This window comes from Ranitomeya imitator, chromosome 7 (assembly GCF_032444005.1).
Source record: "Ranitomeya imitator isolate aRanImi1 chromosome 7, aRanImi1.pri, whole genome shotgun sequence".
Taxonomy (NCBI): domain Eukaryota; kingdom Metazoa; phylum Chordata; class Amphibia; order Anura; family Dendrobatidae; genus Ranitomeya; species Ranitomeya imitator.
The window spans coordinates 71,960,442-71,980,479 of record NC_091288.1 but is presented as its reverse complement, the minus strand read 5'-3'; the positions used below and the strand labels follow the sequence as shown (position 1 = coordinate 71,980,479).

Genomic DNA, 20,038 nt, shown 5'->3' with positions numbered 1-20,038 from the left:
GAAATTACAATAAAAGTTCAATTCCACAATTTCTTTTATATTTTTTGTTTTTATTTACCATGTTCACTATATGGTAAAACTGACCTGGCAGTATGATTCCCCAGGTCCATACGAGATACCAAACACGTATAACTTTTTCTCTTATTTAAGTGGTGGAAAAAAATTTCGGAAATTTGCATGAATAAAACATTTTGCTTTTGTCACTATTTTGTTTTTGAGAGCCGTAACGTCTTCATTTTTCAGAATATTGGGCTGTGTAATGGCTCATTTTTTGCGCCCTGAGCTGACGTTTTTATTGATACCATTTTGGGGTAAAAGCGCTGTTTTGATCGCCTCTTATTGCAATATTGTGGCGGCAATAAAAACATAATTCTGAAGTTTTGATTTTTTTTCTCATTATGCAGTTTACTGATCTGATTAATTTATTTCATATTTTTATACAGTGAACATTCCTGAAAGCAGCGATTCCAAATATGCGTATTTTTTATTGGTTTTGTTTTCATCGAGGTACAAGAAGGGGCAATTTAAACTTTTCTATTTTTAAAATAGCAGAAATCACGATCTCCTATGAACGGTGGCCATGAGTCATCAGCAGACCCCCTGTTGTCATAACTACCCATCGGAACCCATGTGACAGGGATATGGGGGGGGGGGGGGGATGAATGACGCGCGTCTGGTCGGCGTGTGTTAAATCCCGCTATCAATCACTGATTTAATGACACTGTAAAGTCCCTGTAAAGTCCACTCCTCCAGCTGCCAGGGACTTTACAGTGATGTAGAATTGTAGTTCTAACGATGACTCATGCTGGGAAAAGAGACTTCTGGTTTCTACATAGAGCTTAGAAGAATTCAGCTAATCAGTTTTTAAATCACAAAAGGTCATAAACCTAACAGAAAAGAGAAGTATTAGTTGGGTAGAAAGGCAAAATGAGCAATTGTAAATGCACAGTGCAATATAATATGATGACTGCAATATATTAAGAGGATTCACTGACATTTCCATAGGGTAAGACACACTTGTCTTCAGTAGTAAAGACTGGGTACCTTCTTGTCTCGTAGTTGACTATGTAGATCAGCCAGTTGATGAATTTTGCATTCTAGTTCTGCAATCTGAGCCTGAAGCCAGGTCCACCGGCTGCCAACATCTGCTCTCCCCGAAAGCCAGTTCCATTCTGCAGGACTGTGTAGAAAAATAATCCACTTGATAACTGATATAAAATATTATTTCTTAACACTGTTTTATCTATATCCTGTATCTTATTACTTAAGACTAACAAATTCTTCAAAAATAGGCCAAGCATGGTGTAAGAAAAAAACATTCATATATACAAGGGGTGTTCAATAATTTATCTATCTGAATATGAAAACAATTTTCTGAGAAAATTGAGCTCACTACTTTCCAGTGTAAGGCTATGTGCACACGTTGCTGATTTACTGCGGATCCGCAGCGTTTTTTTTCCACGCAGAAACGCTGCATAATCCGCAAAGTGTTTCACACTACAATGTAAATCAATAGGGAAAAAAATGCTATGCTAATAATGCGGAAAAAATCTGCATGGAAAACGCAGCGGATTGAAAGAAGGAGCATGTCAATTCTTCTGTGCAGATCTGCAGTGTTTCTGCACCCATTCCATTATAGAAATCCGCAGGGGTAAAAAAACGCATGAAATCCGCACAAAATCCGCATGAAAAAAAAAAAAAAAAAAAAAAAACACACATCAAATCTGCACCTACATTTTCTGCCAGGAGATGCAGATTTTGTGCAGAAAATTCTGCACCCAAATCTGCAACGTGTGCACATAGTCTAAAACATCTTACGTTCCACACACTAAGGCTATGAGCACACGTTGCAGATTTGCCTCTGGAATTTTTTGTGCGGATTCTGCATCTCAGAATCTGGCAGAAAACGCAGGTGCGGATTTGATGTGTTTTTTATGCGGATTTACTGCATTTTTTACCCCTGCGGATTTCTATAATGGAACGGGTACAAAAACGCTGCAGATCCGCACAAGAGAAGTGACATGCTCCTTCTTTTAACCCGCAGCTTTTCCGCGCGGAATTTTCCACACCATTAGCACAGCATTTTTTTCCTTATTGATTTACATTGTACTGTAAATCACTTTCGGATCTGCAGCGTTTCTGCGTGGAAAAAAACGCTGTGGATCCACAGGAAATCCGCAACGTGTGCACATAGCCTTATTCTGCTTTGCCTTCAGTGATCGGATGCCCTCAGAATAGAAGACTTCTTGCTTTTTCAAGAATCTAGTTACTACTTCTTTGATTGCATTATCATCAGGAAATTGTTGAACTTGCAGAAATTTCTTCAGGTTCCAAAACAAAAGCTAATCATTAAGAGTCCGGTCTGGTCTCTAGGGTGGATGGTTAATCTCCATGATGTTGCGTTCCCCAATAGCAGCTCGTGATTTGTGACATATGTAATTGTTGTCTTGTGTGGCATGAATTCTAGTGGTAAAACGTCTCCTGGATCCAAAAACACTATTGTCATGATCTTTCCAGCTGACTGCTGGATACAAAAATGTATTTGCCAAAGGCGAGACCTTGTGCTTCTAGTGCATGGACTTGTTTGGTCTCAGGACCATAGTGGTGGATCCATGTTTCATCACATGTATTAATTCGAGAATAGAAGTCTCTTGGATTTTCTCTAAGCATTGTCGTCAACATGTTTTTGCTCAGTCGTCAACACTTGTGGCACCCATCGGGAACGGACCTTTGCTGTCATCAAAACATCATGAATGATACTGGAAATCATGCTAACTGAAAAGATAATTCATGAGCTACAACACTAACTTTGCAATCTTCCAAAATCATGGCCTCCACCTTATATCGCCCATTTCCTCTTTAGATGCTTCGACAGGTCGCCCTGAACAGGGGTCATCTTCAGCCGATTCCCTACTCCATTTAAACTGCTTTGTTAAAACTTTACCTGGTAGTAAGAAGGTGCATCATCATATAAAGCAATCGTTCTTTCATGGATTTTTTTAGGCTTTTTTTTCTTCCTTTGTAAGGCATTTAATCATGAAATGAAGCTCCAAATGCCTCACTTTCTTTGTAGAGCCAAACTGTACTGCACTTGCCATCCTGTCACTTCCAGTGCTTTCTTCAGACTGAACTTCTACTGTATCTGTTGCATGTGCAGAAATACCACGACATGCACAGAAAAGCTGAGCTCTTCAACACTGACAGAACATGATGTATTGAACAACCTCATATATACGCACACAGTGGAGATACAAAATCTGCAGTCCCATATTAAAAAGCCAGGTTTTTGTGATGTAAAAACGTCATACCAAGAAAAATATTTTTTATTTTTTTTCCACCTTTAATGTAACCCATGATCTGTACAATTCTACTGAGAAACAAACAATTTTGAGGGAGAAAATAAAAATAACAAAACTAAGAAAATATGCTTGTATAAGTGTGAACACCCTCTTATAATTAGGGATGTGGTTGTGTTCAGAATTAGCCAATCACCTTTACATTCCTGCTAAATAGTAGTCACTACACAGCCGCCACCATTTACAGTGATTATGGTTGACCACACATAAAGTATACCTGTTCTAGAAGGATTTTCCAGACATTTTCCTTATTGTTCTTTACAGCAAAAGTCATGATTCATAACCAGCTTACAACACAGCAAAGACATCGTTGAAAGGGTACATCAAAGTAAAAGATTAAGGGTATATATATATATATATATATATATATATATATACATACATATACACTAGATGGTGGCCCGATTCTAACGCATCGGGTATTCTAGAATATGTATGTCGTTTATTTATGAAGTTTTCAGAATAATGCAATTTATACACAGGATTCGGCCGGGCGCGACCAATTAGCGAAGCGTGGTTCAAATTCCAAGCCAATTCGCGGCCGGACTGCGCCTGACGCTTATTGTTCGCTGTCTACCCAGTTATTCTGTTCTTTATAGGTATCTGCACAACCAGCTCTGCTACACAAGGTACCCGATTATCAACTTACGGTAGCTATGCTATTCCTGAGTGCTACTATTAGTCTCTGCTGAGTCAAGGTGCAGTACGAACACTCAACTACATGTCATTAAAGTGCTGTCTGCACACTCGCATCTGCTGCATCTAGCACTTTCATCTCTGCTCATACACGAGCTATTCTGCCTATTCAGCTCTGCAACAGTGCCTCCATCCATGCTGCTCACCCTAGCAAACAGCTTAGCAAATTCATCTTAGGGCCCCTTTCCACTAGTGTGAGAAAAAAACGGTCCGATTTACGGACCGAAAAAACTGATGTAACGTCTGCGAGTGCCATGCGAGTGTCATGCGATTTTTTTATCGCAACATCCGTATGACATCCGTATTGCTGTCCGATTTTTACGCACGGGTCTCCTTTGAAAAGCCGGTAATTCAGCGCAGAGTACAGTAAAATCACACTGACAGGTTAGATTAGAGTAGATATATACACATAGAATAGGTATATATACATATATATATGTCAGGGAGACACCTATATATATATATTTATATTTAATGCAGCGCGAGACAGCTTTAAAGCTGGTAATTCAATTACCGGCTTTTGCTTTCTCCTTCCTAAAACCCGACATGATACGAGACCTGGTTTACATACAGTAAACCATCTCATATCACCATTTTTTTTGCATATTCCACACTACTAATGTCAGTAGTGTGTATATGCAAAATTTGGCCGTTCTAGCTATTATATTTAAGGGTTAAATGGCGGAAAAAATTGGCGTGGGCTCCCGCGCAATTTTCTCCGCCAGAGTAGTAAAGCCAGTGACTGAGGGCAGATATTAATAGCCTGGAGAGGGTCCACGGTTATTGGCCCCCCCCCCCTGGCTAAAAATACCTGCACCCAGCCACCCCAGAAAAGGCACATCTGGAAGATGCGCCTATTCTGGCACTTGGCCACTCTCTTCCCATTCCTGTGTAGCGGTGGGATATGGGGTAATGAAGGGTTAATGCCACCTTGCTATTGTAAGGTGACATTAAGCCTAATTAATAATGGAGAGGCGTCAATTATGACACCTATCCATTATTAATCCAATTGAATGAAAGGGTTTAAAAAAACACACACACATTATTAAAAAGTATTTTAATGAAATAAAAACAAAGGTTGTTGTAATATTTTATTTAACGCCCAATCCAATCACTGAAGACCCTCGATCTGTAAATAAAAAAACATAATAAACCAACAATATACTTACCTTCCGAGGATCTGTAAAGTCCAATGATGTAAATCCTTCTGAAGGGGTTAAAACATTTTGCAGCCAGGAGTTCTGCTAATGCAACACTACTCCTGCCTGCAAAACCCCAGGGAATGAAGGTAAAGTAGGTTAATGACCTATATTTACCTGCATTTGCGGTGAGGCGCCCTCTGCTGGTTGTTCATAGATCGTGGGAACTTTCCTAGAAAGCCTGGGAGCTTTCAAGGAAAGCTCCCACGATCTATGAACAGCCAGCAGAGGGCGCCTCACCGCAAATGAAGCTAAATATAGGTCATTGACCTACTTTACCTTCATTCCCTGGGGTTTTGCAGGCAGGAGTAGTGTTGCCCTCAGTCACTGGCTTTACTACTCTGGCGGAGAAAATTGCGCGGGAGCCCACGCCAATTTTTTCCGCCATTTAACCCTTAAATATAATAGCTAGAACGGCCAAATTTTGCATAGACACACTACTGACATTAGTAGTGTGGAATATGCAAAAAAAATGGTGATATGAGATGGTTTACTGTATGTAAACCAGGTCTCGTATCATGTCGGGTTTTAGGAAGGAGAAAGCAAAAGCCGGTAATTGAATTACCAGCTTTAAAGCTCTCTCACGCTGCATTAAATATAAATATATATATATATATATATATATATATATATATATATACATATATAAATATATATATATATATATATATATATATATATATATATATATATATATATATGTGTCTCCCTGACATATATATATATGTATATATACCTATTCTATGTGTATATATCTACTCTAATCTAACATGTCAGTGTGATTTTACTGTACTCTGCGCTGAATTGCCGGCTTTTCTAAGGACACGGGTGCATAAAAATCGGACAGCACTCGCATGGTGCGAGTGCTGTGCGTTTTTTTTCACGCACCCATTGACTTGCATTGGCGAGTCTCGTCCGAGAATCTCAGCAATACGCAGCATGCTGCGATTTTTTTCTCAGCCGACACAGATTTTTCTCAGTCCGATTTCGGCTGGGAAAAAAAAAAAATCGCTAATGGAATGTCACCTATTGATTAACATTGGTCCGAGTGCAATCCGATTTTTTATCGGATTGCACTCGTCCGTTTTTCTCACAAGTGGAAAGGGGCCCTTATAAGGTAAGCCCATGACACCCAGTTTCCGTTCTTTGCTTCATGGCCCTGTCCTCAATATACAGCTCTGGCAAAAAATTAAGAGACCACTGCAAAATGTCCAGTTTGTCTGATTTTTCTCTTTATAGGTATATTTGAGTAAAGTATAAATTGTTCTTTTATTCTATAAACTACTGACAACATGTCTCTGAATTTCCAAGAAATAAATTTTTTATTTTTTTTCTAAAAAGGAGAAATGGTCAAAATTAAAAAAAAAAACAAAAAAAAAACAGTGCTTTCAGACCTCAAAAAACGCAAAGAAAACAAGTTCATAATCAGAAACAACAATACTAATGTTTTAACTCAGGAAGAGTTTAGAAATCAATATTTTGTGGAATAACCATGATTTTTAATCACAGCTTTCATGCGTCTTGGCATGCTTTCCACCAGTCTTTCACACTGCTTCTGGCGCAAAGATTTAAGAAGTTCGTCTTTGCTTGATGGCTTGTGACTATCCATCATCCTCTTGATTACATTCCAGAGGTTTTCAGTGGGGTTCAGGTCTGGAGATTGGGCTACCCATGACAGGGTTTTGATGTGGTGGTCTCTTAATTTTTGCCAGAGCTGTATCAGGGATGTTTGGCCACACAGCTAATTGCTGGTTGAGGCAGGTCATCATTGTCCAAGTTAAGATGAGAAAGCACAGACCAGTGGAGATCAGGTGGGCATCAGAATGGTTTTTACAGGGTCACTAAGTGTGAGCATTATTATTATATATTTTTTTTAACTGTTCAGAGCCCTTTTATGAATACATCGTATTGACTGGAAAACTCCTTTAATCCTGCTGTTGATACCCACAAAAAATGCCCAGGTCTAAAATATATTGGTGAAGTGGATTATAGCAACCAATGAAAGTTTCTACAATATCTAACCGAGGCTATTCAATAGTGCGTTAATAAGCTGACGGTCAGTCACGTTGACCTGGTGGTTATGCTTACCAGATAATGTGACTTTTGTAGAACTGAGGAAAAAAAAGTATTATCAAAATCTTGGGTTGTGAAAACTATTAAAGGGAACCTGTCACCCCGTTTTTTGAGATTGAGCTATAAATACTGTTAAATAGGGCCTGCGCTGTGTGTTCCTATAGTGTATGTAGTGTACCCCGATTCCCCATGTATGCTGAGAAATAACTTACCAAAGTCGCCGTTTTCGCCTGTCAATCAGGCTGGTCAGGTCGGGAGGGCGTGGTGACATCGCTGGTTCTTCCTCAGCTTTACGTTGGTGGCGTAGTGGCGTAGTGGTGAACAAGCAGCGCGCGATCTGCGCTGTCGTCCCTTTCGTCGGTGGGGGCGGCCATCTTCCTGGGGCCGCGCGTGCGCAGATCGAGTGCTCTGCTGCACGGGGCTTCAGGAAAATGGCCGCGGGATGCCGCGCGTGCGCATTAGAGATCGCGGCGGCCATTTTCCCAAAGCCGAGTTTGCATCTCGGCTTTGGGAAAATGGCCGCCGCGATCTCTAATGCGCACGCGCGGCATCCCGCGGCCATTTTCCTGAAGCCCCGTGCAGCAGAGCACTCGATCTGCGCACGCGCGGCCCCAGGAAGATGGCCGCCCCCATCGACGAAAGGGACGACAGCGGAGATCGCGCGCTGCTTGTTCACCACTACGCCACCAACGTAAAGCTGAGGAAGAACCAGCGATGTCACCACGCCCTCCCGACCTGACCAGCCTGATTGACAGGCGAAAACGGCGACTTTGGTAAGTTATTTCTCAGCATACATGGGGAATCGGGGTACACTACATACACTATAGGAACACACAGCGCAGGCCCTATTTAACAGTATTTATAGCTCAATCTCAAAAAACGGGGTGACAGGTTCCCTTTAATCGTCCTGAAGAAGATAATAAAGCCCCTGAATTGGCGAGCTACATTATCCGAGCTCAGAGAGACGTCTCCACGTTTCCATGGCATAGCAGTTTACTCAGCCACCCCGCTGCTGGGAATAAAGGCACTACTAAGCACATTTAATGTGACCTCAGAGGCCAGTTAAATCACTCTAAAGGTACCGTCACTTTAAGCGACGCTGCAGCGATATAGACAACGATGCCGATCGCTGCAGCATCGCTGTTTCGTCGTTGTGTGGTCGCTGGAGAGCTGTCACACAGACAGCTCTCCAGCGACCAACGATGCCGAAGTCCCCGGGTAACCAGGGTAAACATCGGGTTACTAAGCGCAGGGCCGCGCTTAGTAACCCGATGTTTACCCTGGTTACCATTGTAAAATTTAAAAAAAAAAAAAAAAACACACTACATACTTACATTCCGGTGTCTGTCGCGTCCCCCGGCGTCAGCTTCCCTGCACTGTGTAAGCGCCGGCCGTAAAGCAGAGCGGTGACGTCACCGCTGTGCTCTGCTTTACAGCCGGCCAGCGCTGACACAGTGCAGGGAAGCTGACACCGGGGGACGCGACAGACACCGGAATGTAAGTATGTTTTTTTTTTTTTTTTTACATTTACAATGGTAACCATGGTAAATATCAAGTTACTAAGCGCATGTTTACCCTGGTTACAAATGAAGACATCGCTGGATTGGCGTCACACACGCCGATTCAGCGATGTCAGCGGGTGATCGACGAAATAAGGTGCTGGCCTTCTAGCTCCGACCAGCGATGTCACAGCAGGATCCAGATCGTTGCTGCGTGTCAAACACAACGATATCGCTATCCAGGATGCTGCAACGTCACGGATCGCTATCGTTGTTAAGTTGTTCAGTGTGAAGGTACCTTTAAGGTCTACATGTATCCGCGCTGAATCACAGCAATTTTCTGTGTGGGTGATTTTCCGTGTGGGCAATTTTTCATGTGGGCCTCTTTCCATGTGGGCATTTTTCTGGTCACCGGTTCACTCAACTATCCCCACCGAAAACACATGCACACTCATCAGAGGTGAGCATGCAAGAGTATGAGACAGGCAGGCGACATAGCTGTCGGCCTACCACTACACACAAGAACATTCAGAGTTGTCCGATCATACAGGCCACCATATCTGCCACTACCGTCCGTGGTGCACTAGCATACTTAGAGCAACAAAGATGCAAAGTCCATGCAGATGTTGTCCTTGGAGGGAATTGAACCCCAGACGCCAGCGCTACAAAGCAGCAAACACCTGTGTTTCCCACAAATGACCATATAGGATAGCATTAATTGAACACTATATGGTACATCATACTGGGTGAGCATCACATGAAGGTGCTGTACGAGCCTTGGGTAAACTCTACAGACTTTCTCCAGACTTAATGTCTCTGCACTTGTAGCCTATTTTTATTTATTAACTAAATGTCTAAAATTTGCTGCCAAGGGTTAACACATTAATTACAGGATTCAAGGCCTCCTTCACAGTGGCCCACATTACTTGTAGGACATAGTATCTGAACACCAGGCCTTTCAGGCGGCTCAGGAACGCAGGAGGTTGTTTGCTTTTAGATTTTGGTTTGCTTAGTGAACTTTGTTTAATAACCTGTGACTACATGCAGGCAGCAACTTGCCACCCGATAATTACACGCGGAGCAGGCCACCTAGTAGTGGGCGAGTCCCGCAGAAGCAACACATGGAGTCATACTGGAAGATTCACACCACCGCGTGCTAAAGTGGGAAACAGTATCTCAGGAAAGAAAGACGTTCTGTCAAAGTCTATCCTGATGATCGCTTAACAAGAAATTCAGGAGTGAAGGTTTCCCTTAGACTAACAGTATATCCAGAAGGAAAATCAGTGCTGGCCGCTTGTTCTCGACTGCTCCATCAGCAGGATTAAATGACGCCAAGGGGAAGTGAGCAGGTGGTGAGGCTTGTAAACATGGCATTATTAAGCTATGTGCACACAGTGCGTTTTTGATGGGCCAAAAATGCTATGGAATCCTTATGCATGCTTATTCAATGACAATCCTGCAGCGTTGTGAACATAATCAGTAAATTTCCGTGAGTATTTGCAGTGCTTTTTTTTCTGCAGCATGTCAATTCTTTTTGCATTTCTGCACACATTGACTTCAATTGAGTCAGTCAAATCCGCAGCAAAAACGCAGGTATAAAAATGTTTGCGGATTTGCTGTGGATTTACTGAGTTTTTGTTTTGCGTTTTACCGTCTTCCTATGATGTTTCCCATGCTGTCTTCTGACCGTCGGTCAGAGTGCTGCGGGATCATGCTGTCCAATGTCAGCTGCGTTCCCACTCAGCAGTAGTGACGTAAGGGAGATCACAGGAGCTGATCAGCTGATGAACTCCGGTGAACTCTCTCACGGCAGCTCAGTGATACGCCATGGGAGAACCTCCTGTCAGTGATATTTGAGAGCAGTCACATCAGTATCAGGATCGTCGTGGGACATTATACATTATCTTCTCTGCAGACAGGTGAGGAATATTGTGGTTTATTTTATTTTTGTTGCAGGAGACATTGGCTTCGGTGGATTAGGCATTCGGTAAGTATGGTTTAAGTAAGATTATTAAAAAAGTCTGTATCATTATTGAACAAAAAAAAGGACTATTCTGGGTGTCTGTGTTTTTATACAATATAACTTATCACTATGGGGTTAGTAATGGATAGGTGTCTTATGGACGCCTCACCATTACTAATCTGTGGGCTTGATGTCACCTGACAATACAAAGGTCACATCAAACCCACAAATATGAACCCCACTTGCCACCGCTACAGGGCAAGTGGGAAGAGTGAGGCTAAGCACCAGATTTGGCGCATCTTATAGATGCACCTTTTCTGGGGCGGCAGAGAGCGAATGCTTGTAGTCTGGGAGGAGCCAATGTCCATGGCCCCTTCCTAGGCCATTAATATCAGCCCGCAGCTGTCTGCCTAGCCTCTGCTGGTTAGATTTTATAGGGGGGAACCTATGTCAATTTTTTGTACAGCTGACATGTGCGCGCAATGAGCGCGAGCAGAATCGCGATCCGCCCGCGCCCATTAACTAGTTAAATGCCGTCGTCAAACGCTGACAGCGGCATTTAACTACCGCTCCCGGCCCGGAGGTGCTCGCACCGCTGACCCCGTCACATGATCGGGGGTCATTGGTGCATTGCTATAACAACCAGAGGTCTCCTTGAGACCTCTATGGTTGTTGATGGCCGATTGCTTTGAGCGCCACCCTGTGGTCGGCGTTCAAAGCACACCTACATTTCTGCTACATAGAGGTGATCTGTGCTTCACCTCCATGTAGCAGAGCCGATCGTGTAGTGCATGCTTCTAGCCTCCTATGGGTGAATGAGGAGGCCATGTAATTTAATGCAGCACTCCTACCCTCTCCTTTTTGGTTACATAGCCTGGAGATGTGGCTTGGGTCCTAATCTGGTTTCAAAACAAATATGATTTTCGTATATTTATGAAAGTAACTAAAATTTAGCAATTTTTTTCAAAATTTTAATTTTTATACCTTTAAATCAGATAGTTATACCACCAAAAAAAACATGGAGGCTATTGAAGCATGCCAAAATTAAAAAAAAGTGTTTAAAAATATAAAAAAATAAAAAATATATAAAAGTTCAAATCACCCCCCTTTCGCCCCAATCAAAATAAAACAATAAAAAAAAAATCAAACCTACACATATTTGGTATTGCCGCGTTCAGAATCACCCGATCTATCAATAAAAACAAAGGATTAACCTTATCGCTAAATGGCGTAGCGAGAAAAAAATTCAAAACGCCCAAATTACGTTTTTTGGTCGCCGCGACATTGCATTAAAATGCAATAATGGGTGATCAAAAGAACGTATCTGCACCAAAATGGTATCATTAAAAACGCCAGCTCGGCACGCAAAAAATAAGCCCTCACCCGACCCCAGATCACGAAAATTGGAGATGCTACGGGTATCGGAAAATGGCGCAATTTTTTTGTTGTTGTTTTTAGCAAACTTTGGAATTTTTTTTTACCACTTAGCTAAAAAAGAACCTAGACATGTTTGGTGTCTATGAACTCGTAATGACCTGGAGAATCATAATGGCAGGTTAATTTTAGCATTTGGTGAACCTAGCAAAAAATCCAAACAAAAAACAAGTGTGAGATTGCACTTTTTTTGCAATTTCATCGCACTTGGAATTTTTTTCCCATTTTCTGTTACACGGCATGGTAAAACCAATGGTATCGTTCAAAAGTACATCTCGTCCCGCAAAAAATAAGCCCTTAGATGGCCTTATTGACAGAAAAATAAAAAAAAGTTATGGCTCTGGGAAGGAGGGGAGCGAAAAACGAAAAAGAAAAAAAGCTCTGGAGGTGAAGGGGTTAAAGAACTGAAAATGCTCATTTGTGGAATTTTCAGCATTGGGAGGCCACATTCACTGAACAAAAAAGCTATTTAACTCCAAAACATCCTAACAAGCCAAGTTACATGTTAACATAGGACCCTTCTTTGATATCACCTTCACAATTCTTGCCTCCATTGAACTTGTGAGTTTTTGGAGAGTTTCTGCTTGTATTTCTTTGCATGAAGTCAGAATCGCCTCCCAGAGCTGCTGTTTTGGTGTGAACTGCCTCCCACCCTCATAGATCTTTTGCTTGATGATACTCCAAAGGTTCTCTATAGGGTTGAGGTCAGGGGAAGATGGTGGCCACACCATGAGTTTCTCCTTTTAGGCTATGTGCACACGTCAGGTTTTTTTCCTGACAAAAACCTGAGAATTCTGCCAGAAATCCGCGTTTTTTTCCGCGTGGATTTCTCACGGAATTTGCGCTTTTTTGCACGGATTTTTTGCGTTTTTTTTTTCCAGAATGTCATTTTTGCTATGAAAACCGCAAAAAATCCGCAAAAAGAATGAGCATGTCCATTCTTTTTGCGGAATGCGTTTTTTTTGCGGAAAAAAAACGCTAACATATGCACAAAAAATGCGGAATGCATTCTAAAAGATAGGATGCATAATGTTAGCGTTTTTTTAGCGGATTTATAGCGTTTTTATGGCGAAATTCCGCCAAAAAAAAAAAACGCTAAAAATCCGGACGTGTGCACATACCCTTATGCCCATAGCAGCCAATTACTGTCTCAGAGGTATTCTTTGCAGCATGAGATGATGCATTGTCATGCATGAAGATGATTTTGCTCCTGAAGGCACGGTTCTGCTTTTTAGACCATGGAAGAAAGTTGTCAGTCAGAAACTCTATTTACTTTGCAGAGGTCATTTTCACACCTTCAGGAAACTTAAAGGGCCCTACCAGCTGTTTCTCCAGGATTCCAGCCCAAAACATGACCCCTCCACCTCCTTGCTGATGTTGCAGCCTTGTTGGGACATAGTGGCCATCAACCATCCACTGCTCCATCCATTTGGACCATCCAGAGTTGCTCGACACTCATCAGTAAACAAGACTGTTTGAAAATTAGTCTTCATGTGTGTCTGGGCTCACTGCAACCGTTTCTGCTTGTGAACACTGTTTAGGAGTGGCCGAACAGTAGGTTTATGCACCAAAGCAAGCCTTTGAAGGATCCTACACCTTGAGGTTCGAGGGACTCCAGAGGTACCAGCAGCTTCAAATAACTGTTTGCTGCTTTGTAATGGTATTTTTGCAGTTGTTCTCTTAATCCAATGAATTTGTCTGGCAGAAACCTTCCTCATTATGCCTTTATCTGCATGAACATGTCTGTGCTCAGTTTCAGTCACAAATCTCTTCACAGTATGATGATCACCCTTAAGTTTTCGTGAAATATCAAATGTTTTCATACCTTGTCCAAGGCATTGCACTATTTAATGCCTTTCAGCAGCAGAGAGATACTTTTTATTTGCCATATTGCTTGAAACCTGTGGCCTGCTTAATAATGTGGAACATCATTTTTAAGTAGTTTTCTTTTAATTAGAATCACATAGAAAACTAATTATCACGTGTTTAAGATTGATTTCAGTGATCCATTGAGCCCTGAGACACAATACCATCCACGAGTTTATTTGAAAAACAAAACAATTAAGTCGTTCTGACACTTATATCCAATTTGCATAATAATTTGGAACACACTGTATATATATATTGTAAGATTAAGCTACCTGAGTGTGTTGGGGACACTCGCTTGGCACAAGATTCAAGCACTCAGGCACGGTACCTCACATGAGTCTGGTTTATTAAACTCCGCATAAACCAGACAGGGTAAAGTCCATTGCAATACAGCCACGAAACATTAAAGGACATCAGACAGTTCATGTAGCAGATAGGCTTCCCTGCTGTATATTACAATCCCCTTGTCCGGGGTTACCTCTCAGGAGTTCCACTCCTCACACTGACTTCACGTCAGTCCCAGGTCCTCAACACAGACCGTCCAGGTCTACGGTCTCCAGGTGCTTCCAGGACGACTCCACTCCCAGGAGCCTCCAACACCGACCGTCCAGGTCTACGGTCTCCAGGTGCTTCCAGGACGACTCCACTCCCAGGAGCCTCCAACACCGACCGTCCAGGTCTACGGTCTCCAGGTGCTTCCAGGATGACTCCACTCCCAGGAGCCTCCAACAACGACCGTCCAGGTCTACGGTCTCCAGGTGCTTCCAGGATGACTCCACTCCCAGGAGCCTCCAACAACGACCGTCCAGGTCTACGGTCTCCAGGTGCTTCCATTATGACTCCACTCCCAGGAGCCTCCAACACCGACCGTCCAGGTCTACGGTCTCCAGGTGCTTCCAGGATGACTCCACTCCCAGGAGCCTCCAACATATTTTATAGCCAGAAAAATTACGCAGACAGCTGCGGGCTAGTATTAATAGCCTAGAGAGGGGCCATGGATATTTGCCCCCCCGGCTACAAATACCAGCCCCCCCAGAAGATGCGCCAATTTCGGCACTTAGCCCCTCTCTTCCCACTCCCGAGTGACTGTGGGATATGGGGTAATAAGTGGTTAACGTCACCTTATTATTGTAAGGTGACATTAAGCCCGGTTAATAATGGAGAGGCGTCAATAAGACACGTATCCGTTATTAATCCAAGAGTAGTAAAGGGTTAAAAAAAAAAAAGACAGCCAGAAAAAAGTATTTTAATATTCTTAATTTCACCACACTTGCCATACTTGATCGCCTGCAAAAAAAATTAAAAATAATAAACAACCGTATACTCCCTTTCTGCCATAGTCCAATTAATAACGAGTGTCCCACGACGATCTCCCCTATAGAATAGTGACATCAGGTGATGTCACTGCTCTATAGGGCCTCCAGTGACACACTGACAGAAGACAATGGCTCCTGCAGTGCATCACTGAAGAGGTTACCGGAGTTCATTGGTCTCACTTTATGGCAAAGCTGCGTAGGAATTTTTGCTATCTCCTTACCAAACTCGACAGGATATGAGACATGGTTTATATACAGTAAACCATTTCATATCCATTATATTTGTACATATTCCTCACTAATAATGTTAGTAGTGTGTGTGTGTGCAAAATTTGGGAGCTCTAGGTGTTAAAATAAAGGGTTAAATCACGTAAAAAACTGGCGTGGGCTCCCACGCAATTTTCCCCGCCAGAGTGGTAAAGCCAGTGACTGAGGGCAGATATTAATAGCCTAGAGAGGGACCATGGTCATTGGCCCCACATGAATAAATCATCTGCCCCCAGCCACCCCAGAAAAGGCACATCTGTAAGATGCGCCTATTCTGTCACTTAGCCACTCTCTTCCCACTGCCGAGTAGCTGTGGCATATGGAGTAATAAGGGGTTAATGTCACCTTGCTATTGTAAGGTGACATTAAGCCTGGTTAATAATGGAGAGGTGTCAATAAGACATGTATCCATTATTAATCCAATAGTAGTAAAGGGTTAAAAATACACACACACACACACACACACTTTCAGGGATCTCACAGGGGAAGGGGGCATTGACTTCGCTCACCTCGGGGGAGGGGAGAGAAGCGCCCAGCAGGGATCGGCTCTCTGGCGCCACACTTGCCTCAGGTCAGTCAGGGAACTGCACCTAGGGCAAATAGTCGCCGGAAAGGCTTCCCTTGTAGGTACGAGTTAGTGAGGTGCTCCCAATGAGGGGGAATATACCGTATATACTCGAGTATAAGCCGACCCGAGTATAAGCCGACCCCCCTAATTTTGCCACAAAAAACTGGGAAAACTTATTGACTCGAGTATAAGCCTAGGGTGGAAAATGCAGCAGCTACCGGTGAATTTCAAAAATAAAAATAGATGCTCCATACCGTTCATTATGGCCCCATAGCTGTGCCATATAGTGCTCTGCACCATTCATTATTGCCCCATAGATGTACCATAGAAAGGTGTGCCATATAGTGCTCTGCACTGTTCATTATTGCCCCATAGCTGTGCCATATAGTGCTCTGCACCGTTCATTATTGCCCCATAGCTGTGCCATATAGTGCTCTGCACCGTTCATTCTTGCCCCATAGCTGTGCCATATAGTGCTCTTGTTATGATCTGGTGGTTTAGGGGCAACATGGGACGAGCTCTGAAGGAGGTGGTACCTGTACTGACCGCAGTCCCTAAGCTCAACACAACACTAGAAGTAGCCGTGGGATGCTCCTATCACTCCCTAGGCACCTCGTCACAGCCTGAGAACTAACTACCCCTAAAGATAGAAACAGGAAAACTATCTTGCCTCAGAAAAAATCCCCAAAGGATAGATAGCCCCCCACAAGTAATGGCTGTGAGTGGAGAGGGAAAAAACATACACAGAATGAAACCAGGATGTAGCACAGGAGGCCAGTCTAGCTAGATAGATAGGACAGGATAGAATACTGTGCGGTCAGTATTAAAAACTACAAAAATCTCCACACCTGACTAAAGGTGTGGAGGGTAAATCTGCTTCCCAGAGCTTCCAGCTTAACAGAATTAATCCATACTGACAAGCTGGACAAAACATAGAATGCACAGAACGAATAAGTCCACAACATGTGGACAGAAAAGAGCATGCAAGGACTTATCTTTGCTGAACTGGTCAGGATATCAGGGAAATCCAAGAGAGATGTGAATCCAACCAGGAACCATTGACAAGTGGCACTGGCTGAAGGGAAGAGCCAGGCATAAATAGCCGAGCAGAAAGACAATCAGTGGAAGCAGCTGCAGACTGCTAAATCCGAGGAGCAGCCATACCACTTAAAACCACCGGAGGGAGCCCAAGAGCGGAATTCACAACAGCTCTGCACCGTTCATTATTGCCCCATAGCTGTGCCATATAGTGCTCTGCACCGTTCATTCTTGCCCCATATATGCTCCTTATAAAGCTGTGCACCGTTCATTCTTGCCCCATATATGCTCCTTATAAAGCTGTGCACCGTTCATTCTTGCCCCATATATGCTCCTTATAAAGCTCTGCCATTGCTGCTGCTGCTGTAATAATAATAAAAAAAAAAAGCCATACTCACCTCTCTTGATTGCAGCTCCCGGCGTCTCGTTCCAGCGTCTCGTCCCGGCGTCTCTCCACACTGACTGATCAGGCAGAGGGCGGCGCGCACACTATATGCGTCATCGCGCCCTCTGACCTGCACAGTCAGAGCGCAGAGACGCCGGGAAGACAGAGCGGTGCCGGGAAGATAGAGCGACACCCGGCGTGTGGAATGCGGACAGGTGAATATAAAATACTCACCTAGTCCCGGCGTTCCTGACGCTGCCCCTGCCTGTCACACTGTCTCCGGGTGCCGCAGCTCTTCCTGTCAGCGGTCACTGGCACCGCTCAGAGGAATGAATATGTGGCTCCACCCCTATGGGAGTGGAGTCCATATTCATTTCTCTAATGAGCGGTCCCACGTGACCGCTGAAGAGGGGAAGAGCTTCAGCACCCGAAGACCGTGGGACGGCAGGGGGAGCGTCAGGAGCGCCGGGACTAGGTAAGTATGCCTCAGCGCCCTCTCCCCCTCACCCGCCGACCCTGCCACAGACCGTGACTCGAGTATAAGCCGAGAGGGGCACTTTCAGCCCAAAAATTTGGGCTGAAAATCTCGGCTTATACTCGAGTATATACGGTATATCACCAGTTCAGGCTGGGGATAAATATCTAAACCTCCCGGCCATCACTGCCAGAGTTCCTCACTAAAACAATACGGTATTCCGCCACCAGTTCCTCATTTAAAATAAGCCCCGTCCAACAGCAGGATTAGATCGGGTCAGGAACCAACCCTGGGGTAGCATATGATATAACCAACGGAGAGTGCGGACGTGGATCGAGATAAAAGAGCAGCCCAAGATTAATTTTATATTTAATCGCGGAAGAGGCGCACTAGAAAATACAGCTATACATACAAGAGCAAATATTTACAGTCAGGAGTGTAGTACAAGGATAGGGTATGGATAGGTTGCAATTACTGTGTTATGTAGCATGTGACCACAGGGAGGCGCTGATGGATCACAGGTCTAAATCTTAGTTACAGGCTTTCCGGGCTGTGTCAGAAAACGTAACCTCCGGCCATCAGAAAAACACTGACCAAAATGAGGGGCTGCCTTATATCTCCTAGGCTGCTACCTCACACATCTGCTCCCACCCCCTTGGTGGTGCAGCCTCTCTCCACCCATGTCTGAGAATATTATTTTCTGCCTAGAACCGTGTCTGGCCCATATCTTGGCGCCCGAAGCTCTGAATGGGGTGGTTGTACCGCCCCTGGATTCTGCTGGATTTTATCTGCGCATAGAAATTAAATATGACTACCATATGTAATTATTGCTAGCTATGCGTTATAACGCCATGATTCAGAGTGCTACAGGTGGCTATCTAATATGTGCACGTGGGAAAAGGGACGCCGATTCGGAATATGTGCTTGGTTCATCTTAGACATATTTCATTATGTTATTATAGTCATTTCCCATATTCAATACCTCCTAGCCTTGCTTTCCCATGTGCTTGGTCAGACCAAGAGGTTCTGGTTTCCACAGCTGCACAAGAGTTCGCACCCTTGTGTTAACAACTTCAAAAGAGCTTGTCCTAGCTCGTTTAATTAAAAGAAAACAAAGCTCCTGGGAAATCCCAAGGGTGAGGGCACATTTCAGGAGTGGACGGGGACTTAAAATCTAAAATGGATTCTCCCTTGTCCCTCACACACACACATTATGAATAAAGTATTTTAATGAAATAATAAACACATGGTGCTTTAATATATCTATTGTACGCTCAATCCAACTGATGACCCTCGTCTTCTGAAAAAAAGGAAAATAAAAAAAGCAACAATATTCCATACCTGTCCGCCGTACAGTCATGTTCCACGGTGTAAGTCCATCTTAAGGGGTTAGATATATTTATAGCCAGGAACCTGCTAATGCAGCCGCACCGCCCTAGCTGTAAAAACTGGGGAATGAATGGAATGCAGCTTCATTGACTTGCGGTGCTGTCATAGAAGCCGCGCCCCCTTGTGCCATAAACTCTCACTGATTATAGACTTTATATATGTTTTCACGAATATTTGAGCCCATGAATCCATTCTATCTCCATTTTGCAAGGTTGCAACAAAAAAAATGCAGTACGGATGCCATATGGAGGTTTACATGCGCAAAATACGCAGCCACACCCTGCCTACGGATGACATACGGATCACTGTTCAGGGAACATTTCTGCGTATTTGGTCCGTAAGAAACGGACCGTATTTTTATATGTTGTGTGTGACTCCGGCCTTAGGCTGCATGCACAACTGTGCTTTAGATTTCTAGGCAGCAGAATTAGCGATGTATTCTCATTCTTACAGATAGACATAGACCTTATTCCCTTTTAGACACATTGGCTAATTCAAAATGGATTCCCTT

General features: G+C 43.5%; 1 protein-coding gene across 3 annotated transcripts in view; it reads right to left on the bottom strand.

Moving 5' to 3' along the window:
* Nucleotides 1–20,038, bottom strand: part of KANSL1L (KAT8 regulatory NSL complex subunit 1 like) — an 85,984-nt gene that overhangs the window by 46,438 nt on the left and 19,508 nt on the right. For all 3 annotated transcript variants that reach the window (XM_069733431.1, XM_069733434.1, XM_069733433.1), the window contains exon 3: nucleotides 1,045–1,180. In XM_069733431.1, the coding sequence (XP_069589532.1) occupies nucleotides 1,045–1,180 (136 nt within the window). The remainder of the gene's footprint in view (nucleotides 1–1,044; nucleotides 1,181–20,038) is intronic.